A 16,614-nucleotide genomic window follows, 5' to 3' on the forward strand; every position below is an offset into this window, starting at 1 on the left:
ACTTGTGCTCATGTCACATCAGTCAGAGAAAAGGGGATTGATTAGGGAGTAGTTTGACGACTTGGCTTATTACCAGAGATCACAATACAAAAGCATGGCTGTAAAGAAATCTAGTGCTACACACAGTTTGAACAGCTCTTCAGGGAATGAGCTAATAAGAGATTCACCACAAAAAGACAGCAGCCTCACGTAGATCATGCTGAGGACATTTTATGAGGAAATATCTGCTTGTGATTTACATTTTGTAGTATCTCATAATCTGTAAATGTCTGAGAGCACTAAAAGAAATATTGTGGTCATTAACACATAGAATTGTTTCTGTGGATTAATGCAATGCTTCTAAATATTCCCTAGTAAGGAGAAGCTTATGTTTAGAAATGAACAAAATCTAAATATTACTTGCAGGGATAGATTTGTATGTAGTGCAGAATTTGAAAAGGGTTCTTATATAAAACAATTTGAAGTAGTACATTTAGTTTCATTTAGAAGCATGTATTACAACTTAGGTCTTCTGATTAATTCTATTAAGCACATCTTCTTGAACTATGTTAGTATTATTAACTTACTACTGGCTATAAACAAAAGCCTATAGGAAAATTGTAGCACTGAGGGTTTAGGAGTCACAGTCCATAAATGTCTGTATTTCTGTTGTTTATCTGTTACATACAGTATTCAGAGACTGTAAGCAGGAAGTTACAACATGGAGCACACTGAGGCCTTGGGTTGTGTTGATGGCATCATACTGACATCAGTCTGGGACTTGTATGGGAATGCTAAAACCAATTGAAGCAAACAGAACCCGTCAATACAGGCCCTAAAATAGAAACTATATGTAGCCGAATCTCTGACCTCTTCCAATCTAATGGGAACCTTCAAGGCCAAAGATAGCTGACATCCTTCAATAAGTAGTGGGCTGTGAGGAATAGTGGGTGCGAAAGTGATAAAAGTCATTGGGCTCCAGATACTTCTTGGATCTCTTTGACAGTCCTTTTTTATATTTTGGAGGGGAAAGAGGTTTAGGGCCAGGACACCCTTAAGTAGTTGCAATTTTAATTGGCAGACTCCTAGACTTCAATAGGAGAACGGATTTGTCCAATTGTTTCTCAGGAACTGTGGCACCCACCTCCTTCTTGCTGCAGTGTGCCAAAACTGTAATGGTGTCCACTTTGGGGTCTGTATTAACCCTTGCAATGCTGATGGGAAGTGTCAAAAGACCAGGCTGATTCTTTCCCATGAGCAGTGAGACTCATTGGCTCGTCCCCACGCTAACAGTACACACAACAACACAGTCTATAAGAGGGGTAGATCTTACTTGCCAACTTCCAATGGAGCCATGCAAAATCCCGTTGGAGCTGAAGCCTGTTGCTATGGGTGAATGCTGCAAGGACAACACCCTAGCTCCACATTGGGCGCAAAATATAGCAGAATCTCTGGCCTCTACAGTCTAATGGGAACCTTCAAGGCCAAAGATAGCTGACATCCTTCAATAAGTAGTGGGTTGTGAGGCATAGTGGGTGCAAAGGTGGTAAACGTCATTGGGTGCCAGACACTTCTTGGATGTAAAAGAGGTTTTATTTCTTTGACAGTCCTTTTTATATTTTGTAGGAGAAAGAGGGCTATGGCCAGGACAACCTTAAGTAGTTGCAATTTCAAATGGAAAACTCTGAGACTTCAATAGGAGAACAGCCATACAGGGAAAGGCCCCAGCAAGGTGCCCCTTCTGCAGGTGCAGGATTGCTATCCCCAATGGCAACAGTAATTAAACAGTTCCTAACACAAAGTAACAGTTCTCTCAGCTGTACTACAACTTCTCCTTGTAGTTCTTCAGCCCATGAGCTTCTGGTCTCTCACTGGACCCTCGGATTCACTGACTCTAAATCCCGTGAGCTCCTCAAGTCTTTTGCTGTGGTATCTCCCTCAAGTGTCACCCATGCTTCCCTGCTGGGTCCCTAGCTTGGTACTTCAGATACCTTCAAGCTTCACCCCTGCTGACTGGCTTGGTCCCTAGCTTGACATGCAAGGATGCTCTGCAAGCATCACTGCCGCTGGTTGGGTCCCTGTCTTGATCACCTCCTGAAGTTTCCAGATTCTCCACCGTGCGAGTGCAGTGAGAATACTGCTTCAGTTACTCACTATAGTCCCTGGTAAAGGCGATGGGACCCTTCGTGGCTACAGCTTCCCTTCTACCTCCGAACACTGACAGGTTCTTCGGCCGACAGAAACATCATTTTTGGTTGGACTGCAAGATGCAGTCCCAACCCTGCACTGCCCTCCTACTTCTGGATAGATAAAGAGAAAATCAAAGATCTAAAGGATCAAATGTTTGAGGTCACCAAATCCCAAGATTATAGAAAAAGCTTTCTTATACGATATAATCATTGTTTCTGGTAACTTTCAAAGTTCCACCCACCAAGGGGGTTTTGCGTTTTTCTACTTCTGTATAGGCCCCCACACAACCTGGCAGCCTGATGCCCCCAAGATAGGCCCAATATCCGGCCTAGCAGCCCGAGGAGTACAACACATGTCCACCCAGACAACAGTCAGGGTGGCACACAAGAACCTGGATCACCTGACTTCATCAAATATATAGGCTCTCCCAGTAGGCCAATGGATTCAACAAAATTCCTGCCCATTGGCTGAGATACCCCATATACCCATAACCTGACCTTGAGTTGTCCTTCTCAATCTAATACATCCAAGTGCCTGGCCGCCTGTTGGTAGAAGGCAAAAGTACAACCAGGCTAAACGTAGGGAGAAGTCAATGGATCCCTAGTAATTAACTACAGTAGATACTCCTGACAAACTATTTGGTGAGGAGCTCCCTGACTAAACCCCAGGGTGCTACATATAGATATAGTAATTGTTTTTCTAGGACATGTTGTAGTTCTTATGTGGTTTCTCATTTTCTCTACTTTAAGAAACAAGTCAACCATTCTAACTACTATGACTAAACTGTATATTGTAAATGCCCTTCTGTACCAGGATGGAACTCAGAACATGCTGATCCAGTCTAATGATGTATGTTTTTGCTTTCAAAATATGAAAGGTTGTTTGATTCTCGAACAATCACAGCCACATCCGGTCAGCGTTGATTATACATTTTATACATTCTATTGGGATGCTGCAATGAAATTTTGGGTTCTATTATTTCTATATTCAGGATTATGTCCAGCTGCCACATATTTATGCTCGAAACATTGCAAGCTAATGTTGTGTTTGTTTGTTTTTTTACAGTGGATATGAACAAGATAAAAGTGTTCTGCGCAGAAAGGAATGGGAAAGGAGGAGTCAAGAAGTCCAGCCAAGTGAGGATATTTTTCTTGTCAATTACCCCCTCTTCAGTGAGCCATACAAGGTAATATGTATTGTACTGTAATACATGTAGTCAGGACCTACATTAGGATTGTCCTACTGTAATTTGTCTGATTTAGTGTTGCTTCCACCACATACTTGTAAATGCTAATAATGAGCCTATCCTACCATTTAGGCCACTCAGCAAGTGATGGGGAGGATTTGCCTTGTTTATAGGCTTCCTACTGGTTTTCTCTTACTTTTTGATATTCATGTAAGATTCCCAATTGTTTACTGAATAGTTTGGCTATTTAGAAAAAAGTGGGGGGACCTCTTCACATTTTTGTTGATATCAGTCAGTTAATGATGTCATTCATTCAGTAAGACACCTATCAATCAACTTTTCTCAGGTAAAAATTTTCTGAAATTGCTGGAGCACATTTTTGGAAGCCATGTTTTTCTTGCATTGTTGGTATTTCATCTAGTAGCTACACACTGTAATGAAAAATTTTAATGTGCTATGTATTTATTGTATTTTTACTCTTTCAGACTAACAAAGGAGATGAGCTTTCAACTCGTATCCAAAGTACACTTGGAAGCTATGATGAAATGAAGGAGCTGTTAACAGAAAGATCCCACCAAAGTAATTTTGTTGGCATTCCAAAGACCGATCCAGGAAACACACCCCTTGGGAAGACAGAGGACCATCTTCCTCAAAACTCCATAGAAAGCCATTACTTGGTTTGTCACACTGTGCAAACAGGTATAACGTCTTCAGCAACATCTGTACAACTGAACAACAAAGCCAACATGAACTGGCAAATAGCTGGACACTCCCTGGAGGGGCAGAAGGTAGAAGGCAAGACTGACCAAAGAAAGATTACTCCCAGTAGTGATTTTAAGGGTGGACAACACATCATTGACAAAAGCAAAAACTACATGTTGAGTCCAGAATCATCGGCAACTAATGAGCATCAACGCAACCTGTTAATATGTGGATTTGACAAACCCCTTAGTAGAAGGATAACACATTCAAAACTGAAATGCAACATAGACTTGGATCTACCCATTAAAAAGAAGTCTTGTAGCCAGAATAGCAATAGTTTAAATTCTTTGCAGAACTTCCCTGCTTCAATCGTGTCCAAGCAAAACACTGTTCAGCAAAAGCCAACAGCATATGTACGTCCCATGGATGGCCAGGATCAGGCACCAAATGAGTCACCAAAATTGAAATTACCAAACGAGCTGAGCCTAATATTGCCAAGGCAACTTTCTAATATGGCTGAGTCAGACAAATTACAGGATGAGAAAACAGAAACATTTGCAGACCACGGTCAAGCAGAGGTAGGTCTTTGGCTCTTACAACCTTGTTTAGGTTCATAGCAGTACATTTGGTGGCAACATAAATATTTACCTGTGAATTCGTATATGCTCCTATGGGTTTGATGTGATAGAAAATTTGCTAATATTATTGTAAGGGCTATTATTCAAAACATTTCATATGATAATTTAAAGTATATAAGAGCAGTAGCACAAAGTGCCTTTTTTCAACCTGACTAACTATGTGACTATTTAACTATGTAAAGTACTTTCATTGCATGCCAGACCTTTATAAACACTACTGTTCTTTACACTCCCTGTAGATAACTACTTTGCAGTTGAGGCATTTATAAATGCTACATATGTGGTTGCTAAAAGTTAAAAAAACTTAAATGCATATTATTCCTATTGCTTTACTTGCAACATACTAAAATGAGCAGAGTTCCATGTTAATATTGCGCCTTGACAAAAATATTCAAAGCGCAAAAAATGTGGTTTCCAGCCTGTTCTAAAATTATTCATAGATGGGTTGGTTTGACAGGCCAGTATTATCATCCATATGATTCATACACCTTATAGACTTAAGTTGTTTAGCTATTAATACGCCATAGAGTATTTTAGAGGATATATTCTGATTCAAATGATACTATTAATACACAATACTTTCTATAATTCATGTATTTTTTTCATGACTATGAGATATAAGAAATCAATTAAATATGTTTTTCAACATTTTTAATGAAATTCATACTTGGGGGCTCAGTTCAGGTCAAGACCAGCCAAAGGATCCTCTGGTAGGTTTAACAACCAGTCTGACCTCACTGAGCTAGACATACTCTTTAATCACAAATAATTACTCAGTGGTACCTTGAATAAATAACGGATGAAAATGAAATGTGTTTCTAAAGATTTTTAACAATTCTATTTGCATTTGTTTCATGTACATAGCTGGGGCAACAGTACAAGAGCTTTTGTAAACAGCAATACATCATGGTAGCACATTCCCTGAGTACTGCTCTATCACACTTTTAATTAGCATGGATTACACAGCAGTATATAAGTGCCATGACATTTAAATAACACTTGCTTCATTTACTTGACACTCTCATAACTTACTGCAGATATTGGAATCCCAGCTTCCAGAGCACCACACAAAAACAATTTAACAGAATGAGAAGAAAAAGAAGAGCAAAGAAACGTCTGAGATCTGATTCCTTGTCACTCTTGGTTACCTTTCTATGAAAACGGATAACTTTCAAATGAAAGCCGGCACCAGCCTGTCTGGAGAAAATGCATTCAAAGTGTATTTTCTAGAAGGCATTCCATTTTCATGTGACCCAATACGTTTAAATTATATTAGAGATGGCCAGCACTTTAATTTACTCTGCTCTGACATATAGTTTAATTACTACACTGACGGGTGTTAGACATCCTGAAGCAGGATTAAAGAAAAAAATATTTGTCTCTATGCTCCAAAAATGGAAGGCTGTATTAAATTCATTAGGTAATCACTGGCCCATTCTGTGATATATTTCTTCAAAGGCTATTGAGGGTAACCTTTGGAATCAGACTTGGCAGAACAAAGCTAATGTTACAGCTTTTCTATAAAAAAAGACTGTTATTTAAAATACATGTCATTTAATAGTAAATCTAATGCTCTGAATGAGAAGGGTAGGTAGACATTTCACTTAGTTCTTCCACTGAGGAAGCCATTCTGAATGTGGGGCCTTTCGGAAGAGGCAAAGTTTTATTAAGTTCAATTAGTACGGGAGCTTGCCCACTCCCTTTTATTCCCCTAAACCCTGTTATTGGTCTATCACTATGAAGGACTGCCTCACTGTACAGTATAAACGGGGGACTGGAAGGCAATGCAAAATCCATCATCCATCAGTTAAGAAGGGTTGCTGAAAGATGCTAATACTTAAAAGAATTTCTTAATCATAGAGTATAGGCTTTAGGCTGGATATTCATATATGCCTTAGGCTGGATATTGGGTTATAGGCTGCTACCTTCAGGTGATTAGACACTGGCAAATCTTTTGGACACACCTCTGGGTGCAATCAGCTTGTCTATGCATGGGTCAAAATTTGTCTGGTTGCTGCTGAACCAGGCAAATTTAGATTCATGTATGGCCGGCTTAAGGTTGCACGCTTGGACCTTAAGTTCAAAAAGGCATCCTTTGTGATATTCTCCATGAGAGTTCAAGATCTCAAAGTTGCCTCATTGGAAGCTGTTGCCTTCATCCATTTCTACTCAAGGTCCCTCAAACACTACATTCTTTTGGCCTGGAACCAATACTATCTCTCAACTCCCCTATGCTTCTCTCCAGCTAAGCAAGGAACTCTCTAGCTTGCACTGGAAATGGGAAAGTCATTTCTCCCACCTGCATTGAAGGTGACAACAACAGATAGATACCAGCTTCACAGGCTGGGGAAGAATGTTTTAATCTCTCACAGTAAAGTTCCTCAATAACATTTTGGAGCTTATAGCAATACAGTTGAGTCTGCACCATTGCAATCTCATTCTTCAGGTACACTCAATCAGGGTGCAAGAAGACTGTCAGGACCTGGATTTGAATCCAGAATCTCTGGTGTGTCAGGCAATGTCTCTTCTTGTTGACCTACCTGATATACTGGAAAGTTCCCTGGACAATTCCTTGAATGATCCTATCTTGAACGTTGTTTGTGTGAAACTCTAAGCTCTTTGCTCCTCCCATGAATTTCATGATTTAAGCCATGTCTCTGAACTTCCTGTTTGCTGATTATTGTGCTCTCTCCAGGCAGTATCTCACTCCTGTCTTCTCTTCTGCTGTCCATATTTTGCTACCACTCGTTATTGACCCTTGGCCATGCTGCTGGTTGGTGGTAGTTCCGTTAATGCTATAGCAAATGGTCTTCCAGCCTGTCCCTTGATCATGACAAAGACAATGCCATGGCAGTGATCTATATCAATCATCAAGGGAGAACCAGGATTTAGGCAGCCTTGATGGAAGTAAGTCTGATTATCTGCTGAATTGAAAAGCACTTGCCCACAATCTCTGCTGTTCATAGCCTAGGAGTTGTCAATTGAAAAGTGGATTTCCTCAGTTATAATCGCCTGGACCAAGGGGAGCGGTCTCTACATTAGACGTCTTCAATCTTCTATGTCAGAAATGGGGTACTCCAGATGTGGACATTGTGTCATCCAGGTTCAGCAAGTTACTCCGGTTTGTGGCCAGGACCAAGGATCCTATAGCATTGGCATCCAATGCAGTGGTAATCCTATGAACAGTTCAGGTTAATTTATGCCTTACCTCCAGTGTGGATTTTTCCTTGAGTGCTCTGCAACAAAAGAAGAGAAGGAATCGGTGATTCTCATTGCATTAAACTTGCTCAGAAGAACCTGGTACACAGATACACTCAAACTCCTAGGAAAAGACCCCTTTCTTCTGCCAAACAGACTACACCTGCTGTCCTAAGGTCCTTGTAGCATCTTGCTTCTCAGTCACGGGCTCTAATGTCATGGCTGTTGAAGCCCAGGTCCTGAATAATAGGAGTACAGTATATCTGTCATTACCACATTCCTCAATGGCAGAAAAGCCACTTTGAGAAAAATTTGATCCTTTTTCGCCATATGTAAACAGACATTTCAAACCCAAAGATTACTCAGTACCTCATATTCTGGCTTTCTTTTAGTTGAGACTTGACAAAACTTGGCTCTAAGGTTGTGGCCTTCTCCATCCAAGCCTTTAGCTTCTCTCTCACTGGTAAAAGCTTTTATCCAAGGTCTTTCATGGATCCGAGCCCCATGATAGCACTCTGGGCTTCCTTGGCATCTCAGACAGGTCCTCTCTGCCTTGGAAAAAACACCCTAGAAACTACCTTTGAACTACCCAAGGTTAGTTCCCTCTGAATTAGAGAACTACCTTTGGGTGATGTCTCCTGCAAAGTAGCCTTTCCTAATGGCTATTGCATCTATCAGATGTGTTTTAGAACTACTGGCCCATCTTGTAAGGAGCCCTTCCTATTCCTTCACAAAGACAAAGTAGTCTTATGTTGAAAACACTACCTTTCTCCCTAAGGTGGTATCAGCCTTCAATCGTAATTAAGACAATGTCCTACTTTCCTTGAGCCCTGCTCCAAAGCATCCCAAGGAAATTGCTCTTCATTGTTTGGACATTGTCAGGCTGTCAGAGTCTCTCTGAAAGCCACAGCCTCTATACAAAAAACACTCTCTTTTGGTCCTGCCAACAGGGTCTTGAAAATTGCACCCTGCATCCAAGTCCTCTATTGTCAGGTGGAAAGATAACTCATTCTATAAGTTTTACTAAGTTTTTACTCTATAGGATATGGTACCTATAGAATATGGTACCTCCAGTATCATTTTGTCATAAATCAGATGTGACAAGAACTGTGTGACTGTGATAGAGTGAACCAAACATAAGGGGGTGAAAGTAAGTGATTTTATTAAGATAAATGCATATACATGTGAATACACCACCAATACAAAACAGAGTGAGAAAACGAAATAACTAAAATGGTGACAACAAACCAACCAGTATATATATATATATATATATATATATATATATATATATATATATATAGAAAAAGGGATACCAGAATCGTACTCAAGCCAGGCCAGGGTCATAAACAGGAAATCAGAAGATGGAGGGCCAGGAGTAAACAGACAGGGACAAGATAGAAGGGATCAAGCTGCAGGGCAAGGATACAGGAACAGATACAAACAGGTACAGGATACAGGAATCAGGGATCAGGATAACAGGTAAACAGGATACAGGTCAGGGCACAAGGACAATACCAGGGCAAGGTGTGTGTTCACTTGCCGAGTATTTATACTATTTTTACCTGCTATCAAGCTTAGGTGATGCCTGACTGCAGAAGTTAATATCTGCTCCACACTGCCAGGATCCATCCACTGGAGGATGTCAGTACTGCGGCCCAAAGATGACATAACACCAGCAGGGGAAAGCTCTCCTGACAGTTCCAAACTGCCAGCAGATATCTGCTGGTGAACCTCAGTACTGCACACCAAATTATAGATATTACCAGCGAAGGGAACCTTTCCTGACACATTTTTTAACAACCAGAATGGTAGTTTATTAAGAACATAGGCACAGTACAGGTACAGCATGTACCAGAATAATCAAACAGATAAACAGAATAATCTTAGCAATATAGAGTCATAGTAGTGTACAGTAAAGTCCTGGACATACAGACAATGCAGACAGAAGAAAAAAAAGAAAGAAAAAAACAAAATCGCAGAGGGCCAAATAACATTAACAGCAGAATTGGGTTAGGAACCAGTAAATGGTAGCTATAAAGTGGTGTCAGCCAATAAGGTAGATGCTTCTATTACGCTGTCCATGGCTGCCAAGCCCTATCATACTTTTTGGGACAATTCCAATAATATGTGTTAGTTTATACATACTGTGGGTAAAATAGTATTGAGTTTTTCCCATGAAACCACCGATGGGGGGATGGGAGGGAGGGTGCGCTCCACTTACAGAGTATCGCCTACCTCCAGTTTCCTTACATGCTCATGCCAGCAGATCAATGGAAGTTCTGGGAATTCCGCTATCAAGTGTTTGTTTCTCAGCTTTGTAAGACCACTATCTGGTCTTCAGTTTGCATTCTCCATGTTCCACCAGGTGGATGTCTAGGTCTGCAGAGGTTCTTTCAGTGGCACTTTAAGTTGAGTATTTGACCCTCTTTCTGTTTTGTTGGGCCTGTTAGCACATTGTTAACATCTTGCCGTGTTGTTGCCCACAATTATGATTCATTATTTGGGGATGCCCCAGGGTCTGTGAGTATGCAGTCTGTGACCTGTGCTGTACAATTAGGATAAAAAGGATTTTGACTTACTTGTAAAATGTATATCTTGAAGTATAGTACAGGATATAGGCCACCATCCCCTCTGTTTCCGGGTACTCTGCATTGCTTAATAATGGGAGTTAAGGGGGTACGTCCAAGGGGTGTGTATCCAAAAGCTTGGCCAGTGTCCACTCACCTTAAGGTAGTTTCATAAAACCCAGGGTCTATGAATATCCAGGCTGTGTCCTGTACTGTACTACAAGATATGACATTTACAGGTACTTTTATTTTTTAACAGTATGGTCTATTTTGTGCCTGTTTTGTGCAGTGCATACAATAGTTATATTATAAGTTTGTACATTACTGAATGCTTCCACTTTCCAGCCACAGCAGGAAGAGAGCAGTAGGATCTGGACATACACATATTATTTGATGAGGGACAGGTGTTTTAACCACTTAAGCCCCAAACCATTTGGCTGACCAAAGACCAGAGCATATTTTGCGATTTGGCACTGCGTCACTTTAACTGACAATTGCACGGTCGTGTGACACGTGACTCCAAACAATATTGACGTTCTTTTTTAAACACAAATAGAGCTTTCTTTTGGTGGTATTTGATCAACTCTGCGTTTTTTAATTTTTGCGCTATAAACAAAAAAAGAGCGACAATTTTGAAAAAAAACTATATTTTTTACTTTTTGCTACAATAAATATCCCCCAAAAATATATAAAAAACAATTTTCTTCCCTTATTTTAGGCCGATACGTATTCTTCTACATATTTTTGGCTGCAGGGGTTACGTGTGTCCTAGGGATGTGTTCTAACTGTGGGGGGGGGGGGGGGGGGGGCTATGTGTGGCATGACACTGATCACCGCTCCCGATCACAGGGAGCGGTGATCAGCGTCAGTGTCACTAGGTAGAATGGGGAAATGCTTGTTTACATCAGCATTTCCCCATTCTTCCTCTCCTTGATACGATCATGGGTATCCCCGCGGAAATTGAGTCTGCAGGACCCGTGATCACAATCACGGAGCTCGCGGCAGGGTAGCGTGCATGTCGCCAGAAGCACGTGCGCGACCACGCGGCAACAAATTTAAAGGGACAGACATGTACATCCGTGCCATTCTGCCGATGTAAATGTTCATGCTGCGGTCGGCAAGTGGTTAACCACAATAACTGTTGGTAAAAAAATCATCTCTCTATGAATGTTCAAGCTATCATGAAATTATATCTTCTCCTATCCTTATTGCAGTGCAAAAGGTTGTGACATATAAACAAAACATTTTCTGTACATACCTCCCAACTTTTTTGAGATAGGAATGAGGGACACCCATCAGCAAAAGTAGGCAGGCATAGGACACACCCTATGCCACGCCCCCTTAAAGGAGAATTGTACAAAAAAAACAAGATTGGTTAAACCCAGGGATTTTTTACCACTACTATTCCTTTATATTGGCATTTGGAATTTACAAATGCAGCAATTTAGAAATCACATGAAAAGTTTAGCTCTGGAAAACACTTCTTGATAGATAAAAAAGTGCATTTTATATACATCTATATAGATCAGACCAAAATGAGGGACAAATGAGGAGGAATGAGGAACAGAGGGACAGTCCAAATCAGGGACAGACCCTCGAACTCAGGGACAGTTGGGAGATGTCTGTACATTGTTTGTTTGATCAAATATGTAATATACATAGACTTTATAATTAATAATATGATCCTCTAACATGTTAAGTTAGTGCTTAATTTTGCTTAAATCATTGATTTTGTGGTAAGGCAGGATTTGAAATGACACCTTGGGCGAACTATTAAGTAACCAATAAAAATCCGTACATGTGTACTACTCTTCAGGACGTTGGCTTTGCAGTTCTTTTCAGCTGCTCTAATTATAATTCACAGACCCCTGTAACACTGGTACTACTCAGGTTACATACCTATTATGTTTTAGGTTTGCAATTGTCTGTGTCACCTGCCTGCTTGCTGGACAATGATACTTAATCATTGTCCATTGAGCTTGTACTGTATGTGACACAAGAAGCTGCAAAGCTGAAATAGGAAATATAGGTATAAACAGTTTGGCTGTGCAATGTAGCAGAGATGTGCAAATCAGTATACATATTTGACTTTCTACTGTGTATCTGTTTGCCTTAAAACTGCATGTGTATGGCAAGCATTGGCACACTTGTTGATTGAAGTGCTGGACCTGTCTTTGCTTACATGGAGAAGATAAAAAATGGAAATTCTGAAAATATTCACAAAATAGACACTTATTTTGACTTTTTATTATTTGAAGCATGGTAGAGTATTCTTAGGATAGAATGTATCTACAAATCTTTTTCCATAATCAATTAAATAAATAAGGGTATTAATACTTAATTTAAGATAGCGGGTGTAGTCATGCAAAAAATTATTTTATGCCTTTTGGCCAATTGCACATTCAGAAATGCTGGTTTATAGCACAGACATGGTCTAAAAACAAAAAGTTAATTACTGTGACTCTATATTGCTACGATTATTCTGTTTATATGTTTGATTATTCTGGTACATGCTGTACCAGTACTGTGCCTATGTGTACTATGTTCTTAAAAAATCTGCCATTCTGGTTGTTAAAATGGTGTCAGGAAAGGTTCCATCCGCTGGTAATATCTATCCTTTGGCGTGCAGTACTGAGGTCCACCAGCAGGTGTCTCCTGGCAGTTTATTAAATACATACAGCTATTTCAGATTTGTTAACTGTGTCAGTGCAGTGCATGCAAAAAAAAAAAAAATGGCTTTTATGGACTAGAACTTGGGGAGCCACCAGAAATGTTATAAAGTGAGGTTCTTTAAAGTTTACATATTACTACATTTGGACTAGGGGCATAAGAGAATGATTTGCATGGCTTTGCCAAGTTTCCTACAATAGGAATAAATCCCTTATTTTTGGGGTTGGTGATGGAAGTCAGGCATGCACATGCTCTTCACACTTTTGGTCCACCTTGACATAATCTTTCAGTTTATACATTCTTAAAGGTTATCTATTAAATCATGTTTGCATACTTATGTATAAAGAAGTATGCAAACGTTTCAACAATGTTTACACTGGACAAAAATCTTTGCAAAACACACACCTGCTATATTCTACAAATGTAGCGTTCACATGCAGCATTGGGTTAATGTACCGTGCTATGGCAATGCTTGTTTGCATTGTAACTAATTTGTTTACACAAATTATTTCAAGGAAATGCAAAATTATAGTTGAATGTTATAGAAATATGTACACCAATAATGTAAGTATATGCTGCCATACAAAATGATGACAGGTTTATTTAATGCAGTTAGTTGGATGCGTTAAGCATATATAATGCATTTTATTTTATGATACTTAATTATCCCCTAGATAAGCATATCATTTTTTGATTTCCCCGATAACTGACTTTTTCTATCTTAAGTATACAATCTTACTGCTGTGATAGAATGTGAGAGCCAACATTTTTTCTATGATTTTGTCATGCAACAATCCTATTCTTCAGTGTAATTTTGTTTCACAGCAGTTGTCTCCATTAATATAGGCCCATATGGCAAGTTTGCTTCTTGTCACTTAGGGCATGATTCACATTAGCAAACAGTACAGTGATGGTTTCTTGGATTCTGGTAATAAGAATAGCAGAAATACATTTTTCAGCAATAAGATGCTGACAGCTTTCCTGGAATAGATTCAAACAGGGAGTAGTTCTACTGAGATAGATGACACGAGTTAACACCTAATAGTCAAATAACACCATATGTAGATAACATTCATAACAGCGGATGTTCATACACTGCAAATCTAAGTTTATTAATCTTTCATTAAGAGTCTCATGTTCATGTAAATCCAATCAGTGCTGGAGCCAGACATTTCTGCAATGCCATGTGTTTTGTTTTTTATTCATCTTCTGTATTATCCCTGTAACCCCCCTATTACATTAAATGGCAAATATACTTACAGTATATGTCCAATGTAAATTTATATGTCTTCACATTTGTCAGTGGTGTGCATGGCTGAGCCAGCAAAAATCTGGACAGGGGAATTTATCAAACAGGTGTATGAGAAAATCAACACACATCTTTTGCAATTCGGGCTACCTCTCATTTAGCACAGGATTTTCAAAATGTTGTTAACGATCACTCACTGTGTTCAGTCATAAAAAGAAGGGGCTGGTAAATATGACATATTTACCAGTCCCTTCCCCTGCTCTCCATCGTGAAGTAATCACCTAAGCCCCTGCATCAGCTGGCAGGAGGGAGAGAAGGTAAAGCCAACAGTGCTGCCAGAGGGGCACACCAGGGGACTCAGCCAGCAGTGGGAAGGGGATCCTGGGGAGAATAGATGGATGGTGTGGTGCTGGTGTGGGGGCTTTTACTGGAGCCAATCTTTTTGTAGTTCCCCACTGCAGCTGCCAAAAGCCAGCAGGGAAGGAGAGGAGGAAAGCCAGCAGTGCTACCTTGGGGGGGGGGTTGGATCATGGACAGGAATGTGGGGGGGCAATTACAGGAACCAATCCCCTGTTGCACAAGAAAGCTAGCTTTTCTTAGCTGGCTGCAATTGTCCTCCGCTGCACCGATCACCCGCTTCTGTCCATAAACTGATACCCTTTGCTGCCAGCCCCCCCCACCCCCAACTCATGGGGCCTGGGCCTGTACTGGAGAAAGGAGGACAAGAGACACAGCTGTACCCCCCTTATCAGCGGCCCCATCATAGGTCCCCTATACATGCACCTGGGGCCCCTGGCCAGTGCGCAGGGGTGCCCATGCATTAAGAAAGACATTTCAATCACTGCAGAGAGATAGCCTCAATGATAGCTGAGGCTGGAGACGATATTCCTAATGTTACATTAAACAGAATGAAAGCAAGTTCAGACCATTCCATTTTGCATTTTTAAAACTCAGTAAACATATAAAGCAATAAAGTAACAACAAATATTTATTTATAAATTATTTATAGTTTATAAGGACACACATACAAAATTCTTGGGAAGTAATCTTTGCTGCATTTTAGAGTCACCTGGTTTGGGGAAATGTCACAAAGAGATAATAAATAAGCAATGCACAGGCAAAATCGGTGGTTCCATTAGAGCAACTTAGGCTGCATATTAACAAAGTATTTTTTACATATTGGCGTATTTTTTTGACCAATACAACTTGATCCTGAGCAGCCAATTGTGATAGTTTGGAAAGATACAGTGTGTAATCAAGATGTGTAATCAAGACAATAACAGACAAATATCTCACCTCCTATGGTTCTTGGTGGATGATCTACCGTGGCAGCCTTACTTCTTTTGGACATCATTGGATGGTTATACTATCAGCTGTAAATTACCAACGTTTTTAGGGAATCTCTTGGGCATCATTGCTCAAATTCAGCCATAACTGCTGAAAGAAAAACATGTGATTGAACTACACTAAAATAGAGTGTGAAAATTAGAACATCTACCTCCTCTACCCATGAATATCTCTGGATAATAAGTGGATTCCTATCTAAATTCATGAGCTCTTTTCATGACACTCTGAATCTTGCTTGAAATAGAATAGATTAACCTTCTTAAATTTATCCACATACAGATATGTCTTTCTTGAAGTTGTCAGGTTCTTTTGGTGACAGTATTTAATTGGGCATGAAGAAAGGTTCTTATCTTTATAATAACATGTTTGTCCTAGTTTTCATTCAAATCTGTATTTCACTGATAATCAGAACTTATGCTAAGATCTGTTTGCATAGCAGAAGTCTTTATGCATGTACTGTATGTGGGGAATTGTGTCCAAGCATTAGCAAGTAAAAAATATGAAATGCTTACAATAATCGTTTTCACTCTGTAATGCCATACTTTTGTTGGCTTCCCATGGTGCACAGTAACTATTTGTTCAGTATAAGCGTGCTGTGTTAATATTGTGTTTTATTGATGTACAGATGGTTCAGGATTCATAACATACCTATTCAGGAAACAAGCTATGCAATGCTGGCTTAGCAGTTGCACAAAACAATTTATGCAATAGTCTTATCTGTAAGGTAAATTTGAACATCATTTGTTGTAAAACATTTGATATTATGAAAGTAACACATCAAGACAGAATCAAAAAACAAATGTAACAGTTTTTAGTTGTTACATTTTGGACGTTAGGCTACATTCATGTTGAACATAGCTTATTCAGATGGCTTTAGTGGTGGTT

General features: G+C 39.8%; 1 protein-coding gene across 9 annotated transcripts in view; it reads left to right on the forward strand.

Annotated features, from left to right (window-relative positions):
• Positions 1-16,614, forward strand: part of AFF3 (ALF transcription elongation factor 3) — a 498,510-nt gene that overhangs the window by 167,782 nt on the left and 314,114 nt on the right. For 5 of the 9 annotated variants that reach the window (XM_077482710.1, XM_077482708.1, XM_077482712.1 and 2 more), the window contains 2 exons: positions 3,235-3,305; positions 3,841-4,635. In XM_077482710.1, the coding sequence (XP_077338836.1) occupies positions 3,235-3,305; positions 3,841-4,635 (866 nt within the window). Of the gene's footprint in view, positions 1-3,234; positions 3,356-3,840; positions 4,636-16,614 lie in introns of all 9 variants that reach the window. The other 4 variants (XM_077482709.1, XM_077482715.1, XM_077482717.1 and 1 more) reach the window with 1 other exon arrangement.

This window comes from Lithobates pipiens, unplaced genomic scaffold, assembly GCF_037356315.1.
Source record: "Lithobates pipiens isolate NorthernLeopardFrog02 unplaced genomic scaffold, aLitPip1_a1.2 Scaffold_16, whole genome shotgun sequence".
Taxonomy (NCBI): domain Eukaryota; kingdom Metazoa; phylum Chordata; class Amphibia; order Anura; family Ranidae; genus Lithobates; species Lithobates pipiens.